The sequence below is a fragment of the Lissotriton vulgaris genome, chromosome 3_2 (assembly GCF_964263255.1).
Source record: "Lissotriton vulgaris chromosome 3_2, aLisVul1.2, whole genome shotgun sequence".
Lineage (NCBI taxonomy): Eukaryota > Metazoa > Chordata > Amphibia > Caudata > Salamandridae > Lissotriton > Lissotriton vulgaris.
In genome coordinates this window covers 165,376,697-165,402,060 of record NC_141690.1, presented here as the reverse complement: position 1 = coordinate 165,402,060, position 25,364 = coordinate 165,376,697, and the positions used below count along the sequence as shown (strand labels likewise).

The 25,364-nt window shown below is 45.8% G+C and overlaps 1 protein-coding gene across 1 annotated transcript in view; it reads right to left on the bottom strand.

Annotated features, from left to right (window-relative positions):
- CPZ (carboxypeptidase Z) overlaps positions 1–25,364 on the bottom strand; it is a 309,764-nt gene that overhangs the window by 105,542 nt on the left and 178,858 nt on the right. The window contains exon 4 of the mRNA XM_086964143.1: positions 13,561–13,776. Coding sequence (XP_086820269.1) covers positions 13,561–13,776 — 216 coding nt within the window. The remainder of the gene's footprint in view (positions 1–13,560; positions 13,777–25,364) is intronic.

Below are 25,364 nucleotides of genomic sequence, written 5' to 3'. Positions count from 1 at the left end.
TTGACATCATTCATAACTCCCTTCGGGTGCTACCGATTCCGCCGCATGCCGTTCGGACTAGCCTCGGCGGCTGCGGTGTTCCAAAAACTTATGCATCAGCTGTTTCAGGACATCCGGGGGGTGCAATACTTCCAGGATGATATATTGGTGATGGGCCGTGACAGGATGGACCATGACAAGAAGCTGGAGGCGGTATTGGGCATCCTGGAAAGGAAAGGCCTCACAGCAGAGTGGGCTAAGTGCCGCATAGGGATGGAAAAGGTGACGTACTTGGGCCATGAGATCAGTGCACAAGGTGTGACTCCCAAGAGTGAAAACGTGAAGGCGATCTGCGATGCACCATCACCAGCTAACAAGGAGGAGGTCAGATCATTCCTGGGTATGGCGGAATATTATGGAAAATTCATTGAACATTTCGCCTCGAAAACTCATCACATGAGGCTGTTAACCCGAGAGAACAGCGAGTTCCGGTGGTCAAAGGACGCCCAACAAGAATTCGAAGTGATAAAGAGAGAAGTGGCAGGGGCGATTCCGCTGAAAGGGTTTGACCCCCAAGGAAGCACAATACTTACGACAGATGCTAGTGATAAAGGACTGGGAGCAGTCCTCATGCAAGACCGAGGCCAAGGGAGAGTTGAAACAATATGCTTTGCGTCCCGCACCCTCAATGACACTGAAAAAAGATACAGTGTGATCGAAAAAGAAATGTTGGCAGTAGTGTGGGCCATGTCCCGGTTTCGGCAGTTCCTGTGGGGCACCAGATTCCGGTTGAGGACCGATCACAAGCCCCTGCTCAAGGTGCTCACATCAAGTGGACACGCAGAAGCGACACCGAGGATCTCGAAAATGTCACTCAAATTAATGGAGTTCCGATATGACGTTGAACACATTCCAGGGAACAGGAACAAAGTGGCGGACTACCTGAGTAGGGCGGCAGCGATGGAGCCCAGTACAGACTGCAGTGAGGCGGCGGAAGAGTGGGTCGCACTCACCGAGGACCTAGAAATGTCCATAAGTAAACAGGAATGGAGAACAGCATATGAAGGAGATCCGGGCCTGGAAAAAGTGAAGGCCCATATCGTAAGGGGTTGGCCAGACAAAAGCAAACTGGAGCGTGGCCTTGTCCCCTACTTCGAAGTGAGAGAGGAACTGTCTATGGATGACCAGGGCATATTTGTATATAGAGGGGAGAGAGTCATACCCCGGCAACGATGATATCCCGATTGATGGACGTGTTACATGAAGGCCACCTAGGAGCGGGAAAGTTGAAACTAAGGGCCAAGCAGAATTATTGGTGGCCAGGGATGGACATAAGAGCGGAAAGACACGTGAGAGAGTGCCTGAGGTGCCAGGGCGCGGACAAAACACTAAAACCGTTGCGCCCTGCCCTAGGAAAAATTGATCCTCCACATAATCCGTGGGAGGAACTGTCCATAGATATCTTAGGGCCAGTTCTGAATGCACAAGGAATACAGAAATACATATGTGTAATGGTGGACCGATACTCAAAATGGCCGGAGTTAAAGATCGAAGAAACCATGGACACAGAGAGGATAGTGAGCTTCATGGCGGAAACTTTTGTGAGAGAGGGCATCCCGAAGTGTGTCCTTAGTGACAATGGACCCCAATTCCGCTCTGAAAAATGGTCACAGTTCATGCGAAGAAACGGAATAGTGACTAAACACACATCCATATACCACCCGGCGGGAAATGGCTTGGTGGAGCGTTTCAATAGAGTGGTGATGGGCTCGATACAAGCGGCTATTTCAGACAACAAAGACTGGGAAGCAGAGATATGGCACATGGTGTGGGCATATCGGATAACACCCACGAACACTGGCTATAGCCCTTTCCAGATTCTGAGGGGCCGGGAGCCGTTCACCCAGGACAACAGAATATGGAAGGACAGAGTCATTAAGAGCGAGTGGTCACCGGCAGTGGTGCAAGCCAATCTAGAAAAAGCACAAGCGGTGTATACTAAACACTACGACGCAAGGAGGAATGTAAAGGACACGGCCCTCGAAAAGGGGGAATGGGTGAGAGTAAGACTGCCCACATTGCAGAAAAAGGGCGAAAGTAAGTACAGCAAGCCCCTGAGAGTAGTGGAAGTCAAGGGTAGGGCAGCCTTGCTGAGCGATGGAAATGTGTGGTCGCAGGATCGTATGGCCAGGTGCAACAGAATACTCAGCTGGAGAAGCAGTGGCAATATGGAAGAGGGTGAGAGCAACAGTGACCACTCCAGTGAATATGGGGGTGAGGACCCAGACATTGGTGAGAGAAGGCATGAGGATCAAGAGGCAAGTGGAGAGCGTCAGAATGATGAAGACAGTAGCCAGAGTGAGCCTAGCGCGGCTGCGCTAGAGAGTGGACAAGGAGAAGAAGCAACAACTGCCACGTCCCCGGTAAGACTGACGAGAAGGGGCAGGGCGGTGGTCCCACCAGCGAGGTTCAGAGACTATGATATGAGTCAGGACTTGTTTATATAGTTCGTTGGAAAAAGGGGAGATATGTAGTGAGCGCGCTAGCGTGGTACGTCACGTGGATACGTGACGTACGTTGACGTAGAGGCGCGGCAGGCGCAGCGCGGCATTAGAGCGCGAGCAGGCTGGGCGAAGGACACGCTTTGCGCTCCTTGTATGTAGAACTTGAATAAAGAGGTTGACAACGTCACCCGACTCCGTGAGTTATTGGGGGAAGAAAGTGCATCATTACAGGTGATCACTGAACAATCTCTCCATTCTGAGTTCAGATGTAACATCCAATTTCAAAAGTACGACAGCGCAGCTTGAAGTGGTGGCTAACCAATGCAATGGCTCAGGTGTCTGAGAGGCATTATCTCATTTCATAGCCAGGTAACCAGTCTGAACATGGTGTGCTAGTCCCTTCAAATGCCTTCAGGTTAAAGAGTTGGCAAAATGTAGAAAAACATTCACAGTAATCCATATGAGTGTTCACTACTGTTTTCATCTCCGAGTTTTGTGATGGGTAGATGACAGCGAGAGGAAAGGCTTAGGTTTGGCTAGATGGGGAAAACCGCTACCTAAGAACATACCTTCTTTGGCATCCAGAGTCCAGTTGAAGGCTAGTCCTAACGTTTTGAACGTTATATTGGAAAACAAATTAGTTAGTAAAGCAATAAGTAATTATCAAAATGACATTCAAATGAAATAACTCTGACAGTGGAGGCTGCTCTGGCATTAACGTTTTGGGGCAGCGCGGGGAGCACAGAGGGAAGCAGCACAGGGAAAAGAATTTTAAAAATGCTTACCTGCCATCTGCAGTGTTGATGCTCTTCTGGCCTCTGCTCCTCGACTCCCAGCATGCCACAAGCTCGGCTACGCCAATCCAGATGCTGGACTCATGCTGGTATTACCCAGTATGAGAGCAGCACCGTAATTGGTGTGAGGAATTACGACTTTGTGCTTGCTCTGCACCTAACTGTACAGCACAGCTCGAGTGGAGAGATCGCAGGGCGCAAGACGGTTTGGCCGGCCTTTGACAGACGGACAAACTGTCACGCACACTTAGCAGTGCCACCACTCTTCCTTCCTGCAGGTTTGTTGTATCAAAATGGACGGCCGCCCCACCCTCGGCTCGGCTGCAGCAAGTGATAGAGGAAAAATAAAATGGTAATAGCCTTTGCTATTATCATCTTATTTTTCACTGCTTAACCCCTTTGTTGCGGGGGTTATTCCCCCGTTGTGCTGGGGGGAGGGGGCACACACAGCGCCCCCTTGCTCATGACGAGCTGAGCTCGTCACGAGCTACAGTGCTCCTGTGCTCATGACGAGCTCAGCTCGTCACAGGTCCATTGGCTCCGTGGAACGTTCAGCACAGCGAGGGAATTCTTCCCGCACCTGAGCGTTCCACGGGCCATGACGAGCTGAGCTCATCATGCGCACCGGAGCGCCGTGGCTCATGGCGAACTCAGCTCGTCATGAGCGTTGAAGAGGTTAAAAGCAGTGGGGCGGCGCTCATCCAGCCTAGTGGAAGTGTTGCCATTAAACTCTGATGTAGGGAACAGGATTTATTGAACAACAAATTAGGAAGCTTTTAAATCAAATAGAGGTGTATGGAAGTGAAAATAAAAAGAAAACAATTTGTTGTCTAAATCTCAATATTGCTGCCACAGGGCAGCAAATCATTCATTTTTGGAACAGGAAGAAAGAAATGACTGACTATCATTTTGTTTGGGTGGGTTGCTGTGCTTTAAAACGAGTGTTCTCATTTGTGCTTCTTTAAAAGTGACTGATAAATACATGTCCTAATCGTCAGGACTGGTTCTGTAACTTATTGTAGGTGTTACAAAAGTGGGCGAACATCAATGGAAATATTTCTGAACATCAGCCACATATCCAATTCCAGTAGGAAAATTATATTTTACAACTTCAGGATAGGATCACAGCTAAACATCGAATCACAACTGGTATTGCTGGTTTTCTTCCAGGCAGAAGCAGCTCTGATCCTTATATTCCACTTTCCCAGTCTCAGAAAATCACAGTTAACAGGATGAAGGCTTCAGCCAATTCGATCTCGGACTCTCTTCTTTTCCCGTGTCACTAAGAGTCCAGCTTCCTGAGCCCTCAGAGCAGCTTTTCCAGGTTCAGTGATTACACTCTTCCGTCATTCACCAAGCCTATGGAAGCTCATACAAGCATGTTTCCTCCTCTTTTTGCAGACCATTTCAGCTGTCTTACTTGAGAGCGACTGCAGCAGTTCTTATAGGATATGCCCAGCTGTAATTGCTGAAATACCCTAAGCGAATACAGATAGGGTTCCCACATATTCTCCTGATGTGAGCATCTCTAACTTGTTTCTCCCTGTCTGTGCAAACTCCTAATTCTTCACAAAACCAAACCACTTTATCCTATGTCGTTTCTTTCAGAAAGAGCCCTTTTTGCAGGGTCTCTCTCAACTTTTTTCCCTCCCTCCTCCTAGTTTTTGTTGAATTCACTTTTGTTGGAATTATTGCTCTGCAGTTAACCACTGCCAAATAGTGCTACAGTGCTTGTGTTCTCTCCCCTAACCATGTTAATATTGATTCATACCCAATTGGAATATTTAATTTACTTACAAATCCCTACTAAAGTGCACCACATGTGCCCAGGGCCTGTAAATTTAATACTACTAGTGGGCTGCCAGCGCTGCTTGTGCCACCCACTTAAGTAGCCTTCTAACCATGTCTTAGGCCTGCCATTGCAGAGCGTGTGTGTGTGTAGTTTACTCTGCCATTTCAACCTGGTAAAATAAACATTTGGCCAGGCCCAAACCTCCCCTTTTTTCACACACAAGTCAGTCTTACAGTAGGCCTTAGACAACCCATAAGGGAGGGTGCAATGTACCTAAAAGGTAGGCAATGTACGTTTAAGTTTTACATGTTACGGTAGTGAAAAACTCTTAAATAAGTTTTTCACTGGTGCAAGGCCTATATCTCCTTTAGGATAACATGGGGATGCCGTACTACGTTTTATAAGAGTAATTCTCAAATGGGAAGAGATAAACCCTTTAAGTCTGGTGTATCTGGATCCAAATGGGAAGAAATAAACCTTTTAAGTCTGGCGTCTCCGGAATCACAATTGAAATTCCAAACCTAGAATGAAGTAGGATTTTAAATTGCAGTTCTGGAAATGTAATGTTTAGAAAGTTGGCCTGCTGCCTGTCTCCGATCCCATCTGGGTGGGTGACAGTGGGCTTTGGGTATTTCCACTAGACAGCCACACACAATGGGAGCTTAGGCGTAACATGATGGGCCATCCTGGCAGGATGGGAGGTTGAAGCTGGACCCAGTCTCACTTATATCTGAATAGGCTGTGTCCTGTCCCCATAAAAAGGGCATCATACCCTCTGTAGTGAGTCTGTAGTTAGGGCAGGAAGGAAAGGAACTCTGTGCACTTCACAGCCCTTTCTTTGAAATCTCCCCCACTTCAAAGGCACCATTTGGCATAAGTACTGGACCTCTGCCACCACTACTTCAGTATAGTTCTGGACCTGTGGATACTCTGCCAGGAAGAAGGTCCGCTGTGCTACTCAAAGGACTGCCACTCTGCTGGCCTACTGCTTTGTTAGACTCCTGCTTTGCTTTGCTGACCTGTTGCCATCTTGCTTGGGTTAAAAGGACTGGACGTGCATCACTTGACCCCAGAACCCAGAGTATTTCTAAGGGCTAGCTGGATGGCCTTCTGATCTGAAGTCTTAGGGACATAAAAGACTTCCAACACCAGTACCTGTAATTTGCCATTTGTGAGTTAACCCTGACAATAGGGCCACCCCCAGTCCTGGACACTAGGAAATAGCCTAAGTTGCTTGCCAGTGGAACAGATGCATATTCTCTGCCGAGTGATGCATCACTGAGCAGAACCAATGCTTCTCTTGGGATAAGCAGCGCATCCCCGAGCAGAACTGATGAATCAAGGCTGTTGTGTGGATTAAATACGTCGCAAAAGACTCTCAGCACCACCATCTCCCACATCTGGGGCTGGTGAATTGCCACTGCATGATGCTTTTCTGGGACAGGCTTGCATCCCTCGTCGACAGAAGCCTCAACAACAAAACTATGCATCACAGCTTCACCGCTCTTTGAAATCAACACATTGCCTCTGCTGCGCCTCGCATCTGCGACACTGGTCTTCACATCGTGAACCCCATCAACAGGATCCTTAACATTGATGCATCAGGACATCAAGCTCCTGTCTTGCCGCATCTCAGAACTGACGCATTGCCTCTGCTGAGCAACACATCTTCGATGCATATCTGCGCAATGCTCCAGAACGAGGTTTAGGGTACTTTGCTCTGCGCTGCGGGCCTAATTGGGTCCCTGTAGGCAGCCCGCACTCCATTGCGCTCAGCCTGAACTTGTGACATTGTCCTAGTCTGGCGCACCCAGATATGTCCAATAGCACTTTTTGGCGCTATATTACTTAAAAAGTTTGAAATTCAACATTTGTTAAGGGCTTGTTAATTAAGCTCTAATTTTCTAACCTTGGGTTGAATCTATTTGTGTGGTGTTTTCACTGTTTTACTGTTTATAGTGTAGCACAAATACTTTACACATCACCTATAAACGTTAAGCCTGACTGCTCTGTGCCAAGCTACTAGAGGGTGAGCACAGGTTAGGTTAGGGGTTTCCTGCCTATTACCTTGGCAAGGATTGTGGTTGCTGCTTAAATAGGTCTCATACGCCAGTCAATTGAAAACCTAATCTCTAACATTGGTGATCAGAGGTGGGATTGGACTTTTATTTCTGCAGTGCCATACAGTGATTTGGTGTACACTACTATTCCACATCCAATATCAATTAGAATTTTAAATTTTCCCTGATTGGCATTTTTTTATATTTTTTCAAAATCGTTTCTCTGGCTGCTGGATCTACAGTCACAAGAATGGAATTTTAGTTGGCCAACATAGAGAAATATACTGAGGCCCAGCATAGAGACTACTACAAGGAGCTTGGACTTTCGGCCAAGAGCACCACAAGGAAGGTGGAGTTGCAAAAGGCCCTAAATGCCTGGGCAGAAGCTCACTCCATACTGAATGAAACCACTGCTGATGATGATGGGCAGGGCTGGAGGAGGGCTCTTCTGAGGAACCACCTGCAGAGGAGGGTGTGGTCCCTGAATTGGAGCTTCCTGCCAAGGCAGGGAACAGTGTCTCTTTCCATGGCCTGTCCCCGAAGAACTTGAGGAGAAGAGGGAAGAGAGAAAATTTAAGCGGCAGATGGCTAAATTAAAAATGGAGGCAAAGGAGAAAAAGACTAAAAGGGCCTTGGAGGCAAAGAAGGCTGAGGCAGAGAGAGCCTTAGCAGAAAAGAAAAACATACTGGCTCATGAACTGAATCACGAAGGAGCTGGACATCAAGACCAGAAAGGTGAATTCCAGCAGTGATGGAGGCAGCATATCTGCAGTACCAGAAGGAGAGAAAAGGGGGTGCATACCTAATGACTTGGGGCCCAGTTATGTGGTGTAAGATGACATAGACAAATGGTTTTCTGAGGTTGCACTAAGGGTTCACAAGGTACCTGAGGAGCACTGGTGGGGTGGTCACATGCCTACTGTGGTGAAAGACACTCTTCTGACACTAGATGTTGGGGACCTAACCAAGTACACCCAAATGGAGGCTATTTTACTTATGAAATTTGGTCTGACCCCTGAGAAGTACCGCCAAAGGTTCACGAACAGCCACAAAGTTAATCATTATGTTGGATTGTACAATTTTATCATGATAGAGCACATGCTCAGTGTCTGTTTGACAGCACCTAGCTGACTGACGACAGGAAGCTTGCTGAGGAGGCGGGTTGCTGAGGTTCACCCCAGCAGGGGGAGGGTAAGGGTAAAGATGACCAAGGCAAGTCCCATATGAGAAACAGGGGGATGGTTCTAGTGGGCAGTGACTAATGCCCCCACAATTTCCAGCCCCGGTGCTCTGCGTGCTCATTGTTAGGACACAAGCAGGGGGGCGCTTTCTGTCCAAAGAAGCCACCTATTGGTTGCAGCTCTCCAGAGGCGGGCAATTTGGCCGTAGGGGTAAGTAATCCATAGGGGCAAGTCATAGACCATACTATGATTTCCCCTATTTGGCAGATAGACTAAGAGGGTGAGCTTGTGATCCCTGAGTGTGGTAATCAGCACTTCCGCCAGGTGAAAGTAAATGGGATCCCAGTTATGAGGGACACCGGGGCTGGCCAGAAAGTGAGAGTCAAAAAGCTAGTTTCCCCAGAACACTACACCATCCAGGTGTAAAGGGTAACTCAGATCCATGGGCAGGACTTTTCTACCCTGTGGTCTAGGTATCCTTGGAATGAAGTGGGCAGGTGATCCAGAGGAGGGTCATAGTTAGTCCCCAGATGCCCATTTACTGCATTCTGGGGAAGGAGTTGCCGCTAGTGTCAGGAGGACTGAGAGGGGCAGCTGCCAAGGGCACCCTGACAGTTCAGTTTTCTGGGAGTACCTATCCCAAGAGGAGAGTGCAGGGGCCCAGATGTATAGGCAGGGTTGGGGAGGACTCACCCTTGTCCCATGCTCAGCCTCAGGGTACACACATTGGGTTTACTGGCCAGTGTCAGGATACCACCCCTGAACTGGTGGGATGTAAGGTGGAAGTAGGGTGCAGCACATCTGGGGCTACTGCCTCCCCCCCAATCTGAGGCACATCAAAGTTTAGAGAAACCTCAGGAGCTCATAAGGAACTCCTTGCCAGTGCAAAGGCTGGAAGAGAGGCCTACCCTATATCCTTGCTCTGGGCCTCCACCTGTCAGTGGATGGCTGGGTCTGGCTCCTGACATGGACTGCTGTCTGTGGCTTCTGTTGGTTCCTCTTCATAAGGCCAGAGTTTTCCTTAGATTGGGGACAAAAGTCTGATCAATGGGGTGGAATGGGCCACCTCACTTTCCTGTCCATGGCGGTACTATCTGCCTACTGGGATGCATGTGTGAGCAAGTTAGGGATAGGAGCTTCACAGTTGGGGTCCGCAGATGAAGAGAAGGGCTCCCCAGGGGCAGTTCAGTAGCTCAGGAGACAGAGGGGTCAAACTGAATCTAGACAGGCGTAGAACTGACAAGTGCCCCTACAATGTAGGACTATAGTCCAAGTACTATTGCATAAGCTTGTAAGACCATCAATGCCTTGATTATTCTCCCCTGGCTTTAGGCAGGAGGAGTATCATGTTGGAAATGCCCTTTTTGCGAGGTCACCCCCAAACCTTTTGCCTTCATCCCTCTATGTTTTACTGAATTCGTTTTTATTTTTGCTGTTCTAAGGAACCAGCATCTTATCAGTGTATCCCAGTTACTGTGTATGTAATCTCTATCTCTGTTGCATTTTCAAAGGAGACGTTATTTTATGAACTTAAAGAATCCTGTATATTGGTACTCCTGGTCATCAGTTGCTTGTTGAAAATATTTAGAACATATTATCTTAAGCAATTGATTATTCATTAGTTGACTGTGTTGTAGAAATTTAAAACTTATTGTTTCAATTAATTGATTATAAATAAGTTGTTTGTACTGTACCAATTTACAGAAAGATTTGATTTTGAAGTCTCCCCCTTTTCAAAGGCACCACTGGGTATAAATACTGGAACTCAGACACCATCACTCAGTACACTTCTGGACATGTGGATAATTTGCCAGAAATAAGGACTGCTGTGCTGCTGAAAGGACTCTTACTCTGCTGGACTGCTGCTTTGTTTAATGTCTGCTTTGCTGTGTGGCCTGCTGCTCCCCTGCCTACATGAAAAGGAATGGATCTGTATCACTTGATGGGCCATTTAGGCATGATGGGAGGGAAGAGCTGGACCCAGCCTCACTTACACCTGTAGGCTGTGCCCTGTCCCCACACAAGGGCTGCATACCCCTCTGTAATAAGTCTGGAGCCAGGGAAGGAAGGAAGGCCCTGTGTTCACTTCAAAGGCCTGTCTTTGAAGTGCCCCCCACTTCAAAGGTACCACTGGGTATAAGTACTGGAACTCAGACACCACCACTCAGTACACTTCTGGACCTGTGGATACTCTGCCAGGATGAAGAACTCCTGTGTTGCTGAAGTACTGCCACTCCGCTGGACTGCCGCTTTGTTGAACTTCTGCTTTGCTGTGCTGACCTGCTGGCCTGCTGCCCTCCTGCCTTTGTGAGAGGGTCTGGACCTGCATCACTTAACCCCAGAACCCAGAATGACTCTAAAGGGTAGCTGGCTGGCTTCCTGATCTGAAGTCTCTGGGACATAAAAGACTTCCAAACCCAGCACCTGCACTCTGCCATCTATGAGTCTACCCTGCCAAGCTGTGCCACCCCCAGTCTTGGACCCTTCGAAGTGGGCCTAAGGTGCTTGCCAGAGTAACCAGAGCAACCCATCCCAGAGCAGGCTTGATGCAACGCTGCTGTTGCGTGGATTGAACCCGTTGCAAAAATTCGCATTACAGCTGCCCCTCATATCTGGGACCAATCCATCGCCTTCGGAAACACCGCTGCACAATGCTTTACCCGACGCAAGCGACTCGTATTCCTCATAGACGTCAGTCTCGACAACAAAACCCCTCATCGGAGCTTTACCACTCATCGGCATTGATGCATCGTCTCTGCTGTGCCTCGCATCCTCAACACCGAACTATGCAGCGCAAGCCCTGTTGACAGGATCCTCACACATCAGGAACTCGCACTGCAGCCTCGTTGCATCTCAAAACTGACGTATCGCCTCTGCTGCACAACACTCTTTGACGTGGCTCCACGCAATGCTCTGCAACAAGTTTTCAACAAATTATTTCACCACTTCTTGTCAAATCTGCTGTCTTGCACCATCATACTGTAAAGACTTTAGCCACTAAACACAGAAGAGAACAGGTTATGAGGACAAACATGGGCCAATCAGATTAGCAGTTGTACAATACCTTTTGCCCTTCACATTTTCCTCAGTTGATGATAGCACCAAAGACCATGGAATAAGCTTCAACTTACATTTATTTATTTCCTGTTCAAATATGGAGGACCTTCGTTTATATACCTAATTGCATTTGGAGATCTTATTCCCAATTCAAGATGGCAGCTATACTCTCAAGAGGTTCAGTAGCCTCATGAGATTTGATGGAACTTTTTTTATTGAGGCCATGTTTAGCTTTTAGTATATAAGGAAGTAACCAACATCTTCCCAGTTCCTCTGTATGTAATCTGCATCTCTGTTGTATTTCAAACGAAGACTTTATTTCGGAACTTCAAGAAACTTATATATGTATTCCTGGTCTTCAGTTGCTTGTTAACATCTTTAGAACGTATTATCTCAAGTAATTGATTATTCATTATATGATTGTGCTGTACCAATTTACAGAAAGACTTGATTTTTCAAAGCACTTATGCAGATGATGGGAATTTGCTGTAACCTATCCCATAGAAGTCAAGAGCATTGTTTGTTTAAGTATTCCCGAGTTGCAGTGAGGAAACAACGCTTCTCTTCTACTCTCAGACTGTTTGTTTTCTCCACATACTGTATTATTTTAATAATTTAGCTATATTTGGTCAAGTATGTATGCCCTTTGAGTAAAGGATAGTTTTGTATTTTCACATTCTTGAGCCATATATGTACTTAGCTCCGATACTTCATGCAATTTGCATAACTCAAAATTGCACGAATTACGCAAATTACATGAATACATCAGTACATTTCTCAAATGTCTACATTTACATTGCCAGAATTATTTCTCTATACATTAGACCTGTCCTACAAATGTCATTTTAATAGCAAAAAATAAACTGCATGTTATATGGAAAAACACATGAAGTGGGTATGTATCTGTTTAGCAAAACCTTGCTATCGATTTAGTCTCCTGCTCATGACGCATGGGCATCTGTATGCTCTTATTTTGGTCTCTGCATTTCAGATGTGTGAGACAAATAATTCCATGCAGATCGCTGCAACTTACTTTAAATTATGACCAGAGTGTGCTAATTTGTTGAACAGCTTCGTTCTCAGGTGGAGATTGGCTTTTACATTTCATATAAAAACATCACAGGTGATGTTTGAATGGGGTAAATAACTACAGCAAAACTCTACAATTAGAAATGCCCAACCTTTGAAAGGAGTGGAAGGAGTTTGAGAAAAGGGGTACAGGAGACTGTAATGATGGATGTGAGAAGATGAGCACAGAGAGACTAAAGTCAGGATAAAAGTGCAGGACAAAGTATGTGACAGATATTCGAGAGGCATCTATGAAAACAGCACTGAGCGGGGGACTTCTCAAAATGTCATGCAGCACAGTGCAGCAACCCACCTTGCTGTACTGCATTGCGTTGTGTGACAGGTAGAGGTCAGGAATGTGCCATATTTAACTTGATATGTTGCATTATTTTCCTGTCCTTGTTCTGGCACACTATGAGCTGCATAACGCCAATGCATGCGTGCAAGGATGCCTGCATTGTAGGTAGGATTGTTTTTGCGCAGGAAGAGACATCTCCTCTGAGGATTTTTCCTCGATTTGTGCTGCTGAATACAGCACACATCGAAAGAGGAAAAAATTAGAGGAAATAAACATATTTCACCTTGTTACACCTCCCCTGGGAAGGCGTAGCATTTTGATAAATTCACAGGTCCATTAAACATGGTATATCTGGGAATGCGCCAAAATCCATGGGTGGATGTGTGGGAATACCCAGGCTCCACCCTTAGAATGCCTCCCTAGAGCAGAGTCATGTAAGGCAGCAACTTGCGTTCCTTGAGTAACTTCGGCTTTACCTAACCACTCAGGGCTGCACAAAATGGCCTTGCGTTGCCTGGCAAATCTCATTCTAGGTTTGACGTCACCGTGTCCCCATGCCTGGCACAAAGGCAGCGCAAAACCTTTGATAAATCTGGCCCTGTGCCAATATAAAAACATTTCTCCTTGTTGAGGTACAATGTAATTAACATAAAAGGTAAAGAAGTGACTCCAAATATTATATGATACTTTCCTCACCCTCTGAAATTAAAAACATCTGCTATGGTACTTTTGTACCTACGCATAAGGAATACAGGCTAAAACTAGCTTTATCAAAGAGAAAGAAAGCGTGAAAATAGTTCCTAGTTGTATCAACCGCATCTACTTACGAAGTTCGTGTTGACCAGGATTGCTTGAAAACTCAATCGCAAGCAGTTCTTTGCCTTCAAAGCTGCGTCCAATGCTGTAGGTTGTTGCGATGTGGGAACATCTTGCTGCTGTCTTCTTTAGAACTGTGACCATCTGGTTGTAGGAATGGTGAGTGAAATGTATGAATGTACTCGGCATTGCAGGAATGCTCTCGTCTACATTAATTTCTGCATTACCTGTATTGAGAAAAAGAAATATGAACATCTTAGCATCTAGGAGCTGGCAAATATAGTCGACTTTTATTGATCAAGGCATGGGAATTAAGTCAATTTGGTCTAGAAACAAATTTAAAATCTAAATTTTCAATAATTAATTTATATGTTTTATAGATTATTGAAGCACCTAACATCACATCTCGAGGTGCCATCATGGCATTAGCGGAAAGAAACGTTTTAAGTGGCTAACCTTCAGCTAAATGTACTATACTACAGGTACAATCTGTCATCTAGGGTACCACGTGATGGTGGAAGGGCTATGATGAACAACAACATCATGTTAGTTGTCCTAGCCCACCCTGCTGAGTGGCATGCCTTGCTTCATTCACTTATCTCATAGGCTAGTGAAGGGAGTGTCAGGACCATTGTCTTCATGATGCTTGTCCTAATGTACCATACTGGGTGTCAACTATTGCTCGATGCTCAGTCACATATCTTAGAGGTGGAGCAGTAGTCTTTCACATATCTCAAGGTGGTTTAAGAGATTGAGTAGGTGCAGATTTCTTGCTTGGACAAAATGCCCTACACAGAAACATGCAAAACCTAATTGTTAGAGAAGAGACAACACCCGCATACGGGCCTGTGCAAAGAGACCAAATAAGCAGGCCTATATCTGAGGTCCCTTTGCTGGGGTGGCAGGTGAGCCACTAGACCAGATCAAACTGGACAGGATCCACAGAGTGGGCCAACACTGTAATACGATGTTGAACTGACCGAGAGACATCTTGGTGAAGTTCCCCAACTTCCAGTGTAAGAAGACAATGCTCAAAATGGCCAGAGCACGTGATCATCAAGACATGGCACCAGCCACCCTACAGCGACAGCAACAACTGAGGCCTCTCACTGAATATCTGAGACACTCCAATATCAGATATCAGTGGCTCTTTCCCTTTCCCACTGCCTCTGAAAAAGGCAATGAAGCAGACCTGTAATCAGCAGCCTAGAAATTGGGCATCGTCCTGGAGACAGAGTCGACACAGCAACACATACAAGGAAGGGTCCCAATAGACATGGAGAGGCGATGGATAACGCTATGGCAAACCCAGTGCTCCAGAGGGGACAGGGGCCCTAAGTGAAAAAAGCATCTGCTGGGACTGGGAACACAGCCTCCCAATGGATCTGTGGAGGAGAAGGTACCCCATGTCTCTGATGACACTGTCTTAAAGCATGAGCAAACATTAACACCACTGCAGCCTACACTGGGGAATCATATGGACCTGAATGATATCCTGCACTATGTTCACACCCCATGAGCGGGTGCACTACCCTTACTCCGAGCATGGCGACGGCATCCTGGAACCTGGATCAAACCTGGATCGCGAGCATCAACTATAAGTTATATATCGTTTTACAGTTATTGATGGAGGAGGAGGGAGGAAGAGAAGGAATGGTCCCAGATGCCATGGAGGACACTTCAATACTACACCGCTCACCTTGGCAGGATAACACAACTACATGTTGCACACATATAGACAACAATACATTGGTAACATTTTCCTACCAGAAAAATATTAGGTACCCCTACATTTGAGGAATTTTACACCCATGGTTAATATTCCCTCACTGTGATGATCGTACCTGGAGTTAAGAATCCACTGTCAAAGTGTGAGGTGTGCACCACAGGGAAGTGAAAATAAAAGAGAGGTACTCACATGGGGCCCAGGCTGGCACTAGTTTAGGAGGGAAAAATTAATAACATGTGAGCCATTGTGGTGCTACTAGGAGCAGTGGTGTAGCTATGATAGTTAAGACTGATCCCTATGAGGGGAAGAACTGACAGTGTATAGGCGTACTTGTGGCTAATTCACTGTATCCAAGAAGTAAAATACGACAATCCGTGATTATTTTAGGTATCTCTAGGAGAAAGAAAGTATGGGTAGATAAATTAGCAGAACGAGTGAGATAAATGCAAGGAATGGCAACCAAACGCTGTGATTGAAGGCGCGGTCTTACTCGATCTACGAGAGTAAATATTTTCTCTGTGAGATGTTTGTGTGAGGCCACCATAGTCAGCCTCTTATCCGATTGTGAATGTGTATAATAGTGGGAGCGAGAACTGCAATCAAGGGGCTGTGGCCAGTATCAATGATTGTGAAACATCTTGCAAGGAGTATTTATCATTGGGAACGACTGACTCTATGAAAGAACTTATTATATAAACAATTGTATGTGCACTTTTCTAAAGCCCTTGAGAAGCAAATGTTTTTCGCGAAACACATGTTGGTTTGGCTGTTTATCTTTCTATCTGTGAAATTGAGCCCGCGGCTGCTGGTGGACTGCGGGCTGCGGATCGGAGGTGAAGGTGGAACTCCCCCGCTATGGCGCTTCAGTGCCTCGAGGTGTGTGCGCTGCCTGGAGCATCGGGAAGCGGCAGACAGCTGCACTACAGCCGCCCCTGCGATTGATGCCAGAGGCTGTGGGAGCGGTGAGGAGTGGAGACATCCTGAAACCCTGTGGTGCCCTTTTGCAGCTGCCATGTAGATCTGCTGCCAATGCCGGGCCTGCACTGTGAAGAGTTGCGCATTATATGTGAGTACCAGTACTAGGAGATAGCGCTTGTGTTGGTGCCACGAGTTGGACAGGGCCAGATCAAATAGTGGAAGACCATTCGAGAGGAGACACTGTTAATCTGAAAATACGTGTGATGGGTCTTTGCCACACCCTGCATGGTGAATGTGTGATCCTGCGCAATTCGTCCGGTGTTGCGGACTGAGGGGATCCATGAGCTGGGTGTGAGTCGCTGCACTGCTGTCCTCCTCAGGAGCCGCAGTTGTCGGCTCAGGGTCTCTTGACTGCTTTCTTGTCAACCCTTGGGGCTGTAAGTTTCAACATTGCACATCTGGCTGAGCGCGGAGTCTTTGCCCTTTGGTGTTGGGAGCTGGTGAGAAAATCCTTGGGGAAAATCTACAGCCAGAGGTTCTGCCCTGTTGCGAACTCCCGGGGTGGAACGAAAGACTCGCGTGGGCACAGGTGGACCAAAAGAGGCTGATATGTGATGCGTGGCGCTTAGTGCACTGAATGGCGATTAAGGGAGAGTGAGGCACGGACACAGCTGAAGACGCTCGTGCTGGTGCTGAGTGGCAACTGGATGTGCTGGGCGTGGGCTGAATTTTCTAAGTCTCTACATCTCCTAATTGCCTCTGCAACATGGATAAACAAGACGCTAAACAACCAAAGATTAATTTTGATAACAAGCGTGCCAAGCGACATACTGAATCAAGCCCTGATACACAGACGGATGGACAACAAGACCTGATCGTGGAAGACCAGGGTGAAGGTCTAAGCACCCTCATGTTGGAGATGCGCTCCAGCTTGAGAAACATAGACTTGAAGCTGGATACCCTGACTACGCAACTGGATTCGGCCAAGACACAGGTGGCCACGCATGAGATCCGCCTTGATGCCCTGGAAAACCGCCACACTGAATTTCACGAATTTCAGGTGGACACTAAGGAACAGTTATTACACATGGACAAGTTATTAGGCATTATCCGTGCTAAGAATGACAGTTTGGAGGCTAGGTCGCGTAGAAACAACTTACGCATTACTGGAATCCCTGAAACTACGGCCATATCCAAAATGGAGACCTTTGTAGCAGACATACTTCACAAACTTTTTGATCCCCACCTATCTTCGGTCTTTGTGGTAGAGAGAGCACATAGATCCTTAGGACTGAGACCCCCGGTTGGGGCAACCCCTCTGCCCATCCTGGCAAAGCTCTTGAACTATCAGGACAGAGATACCATCCTACGGCTGGCTAGGGAAAAGGGTCAAGTATCACACAAATGAAATACTATTTCATTCTATCCGGACTTCACCCCTGCTGTACAGGGGGCACACCGAGAATTTCATGCAGTCAAGCGAATCCTTCTACAGGCCCAGATCCCCTACTCCCTGTTATATCCTGCCAAACTGAAAGTTTCATATGATGGCACAGCCCAGTTCTTCACAGACGCAAAGTCTGCTTTGAAATTTGCCAAACTTATTTTTGGGAAGCGCAACAAAGAAACCGGAGGACCCGAGTCGTCCGCAACTGGCTAACTTAGTGACAATCACTGACATGGGTATCGTATATCTCATCAGCCTGAGTGACTGCTCTGTTATGTAGTTGGTCTGGGAAGGTGCTGTATACTCTGTTGATGTGGACTCCTCATTACGCAATGTATCGTTGTACTGTATGCCCTAACATTCTTAGTATGGACCTGTAATGCTCTCCGCAGTACTCCCAGCCACCCTGTGCGGAAAGGGAGGATCACCGGTATCGCTGCGCCCCCATGGGAATGTTCCCTATACTACTATGTGGCTATTCAAGTTTTTGTTTGTTCTAGGGGGTATTCTACAACCTGATTGTGGGGTTGGAGTGGGAGGTGGGTGGTGGGCAGGGAATGTTTCTTTGTTTTTTGTCTACATGTTTGTATTTTGCTGGTCAGTATACAGAGTCTGCAATTGGGAGCCGGCATACGTCCGGTGCTCGCACTACTTCAGTCAGGATACTGTGTACCCAAACACTCTACAACACTAACTTTTCTTCCGTGGAACATTAGAGGACTGAATGATAGCAGGAAATTTAGACTCGTACATGCTTATTTATCTAGACATAATATAGATGTTTGTTTATTGCAGGAGATGCAGCTAAATGTAACAATGTCACAGAGGTTGAGTCATAATAGGTGGGGCAATATATACTCTTCTATCTACTCTAACTATGCCTGTGCAGTGGCTGTGCTGGTCAGAAAGGGACTGGACTGGCAGGAGGGTGAGGTACAAAGAGATCCTGAGGGGAGGTATGTCCTCCTACATGGAGGGCTGGGAGGGGTTATCCTGGTTGTTGTCACAGTTTATGGCCCAAATGTAGACTCCCCTCATTTCTTTCAGGATATTTGGATTTAAATCAGAGTGACAGGTTGCAGCACAATACTATGGGGTGGGGATGTTAATGCCACCCTGGATGATGATATGGACAGGAAGGGTGCGGCTCGTCCACTACACCCACCTGCCAGCGCTGCCTTAAATGCCATAGTCTCAAATGGGGATTTACTGGACATATGGCGTAGTAGACACCCCTTAGTGAAAGAAGGCATATGTATATCCGACAATCACAGTGCTTGGTCCCGCCTTGACTTCTGGTTAGTTTCCCGTGATATTGCTGCTTGGCCCACTGACGTTTTACAATTGCCGCGCTCTCTATCGGATCACGCCCCCTGTTTATTAAAGCTGTCCCTCCCTGGTTCGCTCCTCTGCGCTTTTTCCTGGCGCCTCCCGTTGCATGCCTTACTTGATGAAGCCTTTAAGGATGAAATACGTATGGATTTTACAGATTACTTTTCCCTCAATACGGGCTCGGTAGCTACTGAAGCTTCACTTTGGGAGGCATTCAAAGTAGTTATTCAGGGGTCATCGTATTGCCAGGCAGGCGGGAGTGTTGATGGCTCTCCGGGGCACGATTGCATCTCTGGAAACCCAGATTAGGGAGCTTGAGGAGCAATACTACTGTTAGACTTCAACGAAGAGGCTCAACGGGAAGTTACATTTTTGGGGAAACATGCTGAGGCGCTGAGATATTGGCAAGGTGATAGACCAGTCCGCACATTGGCTGGTATGATCGGACCCTCTAGGTCGATTGCATTCATTCACGAAATACTGACTCCACAGGGTGCCACTGTCAGAGGCCATTTTAGATGAGTTCTCTAATTTTTATTCTCACCTATACACCACCACCCAAGAGACGTGCCCAGAAGGGATGCAAGATTTTCTTGATTCATAAGCATTGGTTTGGTTCAACAACATTCATAGAGAGTATATAGATTTCCCAGTCACAGTGGAAGATGTAGCCCAGGTTATAAAAAGTTTACCGTTAGATAAAGCCCCTGGGCCCGGAGGCCTGACTACGTCCTTTTATAAAACATATGTGGAGGAATTAGCACCTCGACTGTTAGCAGTATATGAAGAAGCGTTGGAGATTGGAGTGTTACCTCAGTTCATGAAGGAAGCGATGATCATCACACTCCTAAAACCGGGGAAGCCGGAAGCGGAGCTGGATTCTAATCGGCCACTATCAATGGTAAATGTGGATGTTAAGATTCTAGCCAAGCTGATTGCTAATAGGCTGCAGCCCCTACTTCCCATCATTGCACTTCCTGACCAGTCGGGGTTCATTCCCGGGAGGTCGACCTCTCATAATTTGAGAACAATTTTCTCGGTACTGCATTATTTACATCCCAACGTGCTAGCCATGGTTGTGTTCTTGGATGCCACCAAGGCGTTTGATTCGCTCGAATGACATATTTGTTTACAATTTTAAGTCGCATGGGGTTTAGTCTGCTTTTTATTAACCGAATTAGCCTGTTGTATACCCTACCCAGTGCTCGTGTTAAGGTGAATGGCTTAATTTCTGACCCCTTTTTTGTTTCACGAGGCAGGAATGCCCCCTCTCTTCTTTGCTATTCGCGATTGCGAAGGAGCCCTTGGCGGCCCGCATCCGACAACATCACACAGCCCGCGGTATAGGGTTCAGCTCCGGAAGTCTACTTATTTCCCTGTACGCAGATGATCTGACTTATATATTATCAACCCAGAGGAGAACATAGATCCACTCTTGAGGGAGTTTATCTGATTCGGGGGTCTGACTGGTGTCTTCATCAACTGGGCCAAGTCAGTGATATTTCCTCTGACTGATGGCACACCCCGGTGTTGTCTGAGTTCCTCCTGCGATGGGAGGCTGAGGCGGTTAAATATTTGGGGGTTTGGTTTAGTCAGGATACACAGGAGGTATGGAACTTAAATTACAGATGTGCCATCACGTGGTTGGAGGAGAAGGTTAAGATATGGTCTGGGCTACCATTTTCCCTGGCCGGTAAGATAGCACTAGCCAAAATGGTTATTTTACCAAAGATTTTGTACTTTTTTGTTAATATACCAATCCCTCTCACCGGCACCTTTTTAACACCCTGAAGTCGCTGCTGGTCTCCTTGCCGTGGGCAGGTGGACAGGCCAGAGTCTCCTGGGACCTCGTGACGCTCCTGCTGAAACAGGGTGGCCTGGGTGCCCCAGACATGCATCTATATGCATTATGTGCCCAAGCTCAATTCTTGCACTTTTGTATATTCAGTCCTATCACACCAACTTTAAATATTCACAACAAACAATATCAAAATTTAGATTCACAAAGTCAATACAGGTCAAGATTATATATATGGTTTGTTTAATCCTTAAGGCTTTCTCCAAGTCCAGCCAACACGTGTTTCGTCGAATGGGCAGGTACCCAGGACTTCATCAGGGCTGGGAAAGAAAATACAATACAAACAGATATTGTAGTTTCGAGATACATTGTCTGGTGGTCACATTTTTTGTACATGTAGTTGATTTTTAGATTTTTAGTTTACATGTCATGCAAGTGAGAAATTTCTTGCTAGGAAAAAGAGGTGGGAAAAAGATGTCTCCCATAGAAAGGATGAAACTTGTCTTTTTATGAGACAAGAGAGTGCCCCTCAGTTCGTGAAGTCACAAGATACATCGGTAGCAACAGATTTCCCGATATCAATCTGGCGCTGTGCCTCACCACTTGTATATTTCAGCCATAGTATCATATTAAGGTGATCTTTTTTGAATACCAGTGCAGAATATCAATCATCGTGTATATAGGTGGGTTAATATCAAGCGTGATGTGCCCAAAATTATTCAGACTGAGTATTACTACTCAGGCTTACCTGATATTCAATATCGTTATGTTATGAGCCTGTGAATTGTCAATATATATACATTTCATAAGTTTCATGTAAAGGGTTGTATCATCCATAACGGTAAATCAATGATTAACAATTAAACCGGCCCAGAAACGTACCTTCAGGCTGGTTGTAATTCCGGCCCAGCCTCACGTGGCTGGGTTAAAAAAACTTTCTTTATGCCCCCGATTTATTTGTCCGTAAGTCAATGCTGTGGGAGAATATTTGTATATATTGTATATTATCCAGGTGGAGATTTAAGGCGTAACTATACAGCTTGTACATGGGTTAATTTAGTTCATTATATTATCGGAATATCGGGCTCACCTTTCAAATAATGAGTCAAAATATAATCTCAGATGCGATCAGGGTAATTTGGTGTTAGTATCCAATTATTTAGAGGGATCAAATGGTTATCATCTTCACGTCGGTTTTTTAAGTATTCGTCCTCACCCCAGCTGTCGATCATATAAGAGAGAGGAAAGATATACATATACAGAAAGTCATTAGTATTCCGTAATTGTGGTCTCCCGTTGAGGTTTGTTATCTATCTATATCTATTTCATTCAAAGGTCTTACCTTCCTATTTATGAAGTCACGGGGGACAGTATAGCTCCGTGTCGAGCAGGTTCTTCTTGCACTATTGGGACCACCAACCGCCCTTCCAGCCCCATGTAGCAGTAGAAACTGACGCGATAGCTCCCGTCCCACTCAAGGTGGCACTTTACCAAAAGGCACGCCACCCAAGCGGAGATGTGGACTCATCTGGGACACTATGTTGGGGATGTGACGAGTTGCGTAAAAAAGCGGGCATCCCGGTGTTATATGCCTCCTCCATCCCTTTACCGCAGAATCCAATGTTGCCTTGTATCCACGATGGGGTCAGTAGGACACTTGCACAAAAGATAAAGCTTCAGACGTTTGCTGATTTATACCCAGCAGACACATTCAGGCCCCCTCTGGTGGCGGATGTGGGACAAGCGGTGCCATTTGCTGAGCTCTTTTTATATCACAGGTTGCGCACGGCGTGTTGCGGCCTTTGGGAAGGGTTCCTGCTGGCTCTGCCGACCCTGCCCGCATTGGAGAACTTGTTGAAATCCCCATCTCCTCATAAAATCATCACATAATTGTATTCACAATTGCAAAACACTGCCTCGTTGGAAACACCCAGATCCCGGCAACACTGGAATAGCGAACTCTCAAACCCGTTGATTGAAGCCCAGTGGGATTTCTGTTGTGGGCAGCTAACTGAACTCGCTCCTTACTATAAGCTGCGATTGATTCACTTTAAATATCTACATAGATTCTATAGAACACCTGTGTGTCTCTATCCGATGGGTCTTAGTGCAGATGATGGTTGTTGGCGCTGTAACTACACCCCTGCCACGTTTCTACATGTGGCATGGGATTGCCCCAAGATTGCCAAATTCTGGTCCTTGATCTTCACCTCAGTGAATCAGATCCTTAATATGTCTGTTGTACCATCCCCTACCTTTGGTTTATTAGGCTATGTTAAGGACACACCGCCCTAACTGTGCAAGCTACATGCACTACTTTTGTTGTTTGCTAAACGGCGGGTTGCAATCCACTGGGGCAGAAGTAAGGTACCATCCATCAAAGGGTGGATTAATAATGTCACCTATGGTCACACACAGCTGAGAACCTTTTGGTAACTTGTGTCACCTACTTCTAGACCTCAGAACATATGAGAACCATTTCTGACCTGGGCTCAGAGCCAGCAAGAATCTATCGAAGAGCCAAATGTGGGCCAAACATGGACTGTGACATTGATATGACGAGGTTTAACTTTCCACTTAGTTTTTAAACTTTTGTTCCCCTTCCTTACCTTCTGGATATTATGGGTTTCATAGATCTAGACGATGACATCCTAGGCCATCTATATGATTTCATGCAATGCAGTTCTATCCTATTTTTGTTCTTTGTTGATCCTTATGCCTATCTAGACATTTGATGAATATGTACTCCTGTATTGGGGGTGAGCTACAGGAGCATATATTATTACAAAACCACTGTGTATTGAATTGACTAAGAACAATTAAACTCCTATACGGATTTGATAAAATGCTGACCTTTCCTTTTTGTTAAGCAATTTTGTTGTTGGAAAATATCAATAAAAATAACCCCAAAAAAACAAAAACATTCCTGCAACCCCCTCTCCCGTCAAGCCACCATTCTCCTAAACCTTTCTGTGGACGTGTCTCTGTCATCCTAGACAACTTTCACCCATTTCGTCATTGTCATCTTAACTTTTCCTATTTCGTTATGGTTTGTTTTTTTACTAAGCTTGGGCCAGTTCTGAGATGCTCCCTTATTTTGACTTCCTTTTTTTTTGCATTTGTCATCAAGCCATGGGTGTTATATGCTCTTCTCTATTTTACTTTGCCATTGTGGATTGAATAGTTTCTGATGCCCACTTCAAACAATCTTAGATCAATTTGACAACATTTTCTAGCACATCAAACAGCATTCAGTTACCTGGGAGGTGAAGACTTTGTATTATATTTAACTTGGCTATGTATGCCATCCTCATTTATTCATTTCTCTAGCTGATCTACATCTGCTCCTCTTTAATTCCTCATCCCTACTCCTTCATAGGAACAAGAATGCATCTCTGTAGAAGACCTGAAATACCTATTTCATTCCCAGAAAAACAAATGTAACAAAAACAACATAATCACATCTTCAATCATGAAGAATACATCTAGAGAAACACCACCTAAATTAATGAACATTGTCAATAACTGGACCCTCTAGGTTTGTCACCGTTCCCTTCCCGACACACTGTCCTGATGAAGACCCTGCGTGACCACCAACTGGGGCACAAATAGGGTTGAAACGTCGACGATTACTCAAGGCCCAGACCAACCAAGACTCTACACATAACAAAAGGACACTACTAGTGAAAAGAGTCATTGGTGTTAATGCATCATCTGGCCTATCTCTCACCTGTATATAAAAACCTCAAAAACCGTGTATATATTGTGCACCTGTTGAGCACTGAGCACCTATGGCACACTATCATCTCATATTTATGTAAATATTGAATTCATGTTGACAGCCACCAACTACTGTGATTATCTATAAATTATTTAATTCTGATAAATAGAAACAGTACAAAGCATCTAGATTTCTGTTTCCAATTCTTCAATGGAAAATTGTTTTTCTTTACAGACGCTTGTGAAAAGGTTGCTACCCAATTTTAATGAGTGCATTCAGAGCAAAATTTCCCGCAGCACTGTGCCATTTCCTTGTACATATGCCCAACAATGTCTAGGGTCTGGACTTTTTGACATTTGTTGCGAGTTGTATGGGAGATTTTGCGCTATGCACTAACATATCCAAACCAACAAACTGTCAAGCAGTTCTTTCTCCTTAAATCCCCCTTGGGCTTGCCATCCTGAAGGGGAGGGGATATGGCTAGACCGAGGGCCTTGGTGGAGGCCACCCCAGAGAACAGAGGCTGGATCGAGTAAAATAAATGCATGGAATGTACTTGATTTCACTAGAAGGACTCGTGGTCCTACCGAATCATACATACATCTAGGGCCCGATGTAGGTGCCCTAATACCGGTCGGAAACTGCCAAATTCGGCCGTTTCCGACCGGTATTACGTTTTTTCAGATGTAGGGCATGCATTTACAGAATCGGTATTTTACCGATTCTGTATTTACCGATTTGGTAAAATTACCGAATCGGTAAATACAGACTCGGTAAAATACAGATTCTGTAAATGCAGATGTAGCTGGCACATGTCAGAGTGCCACAGGGCTTTAAGAATCGGTATTTTACCACCCAATCCTATTGGGT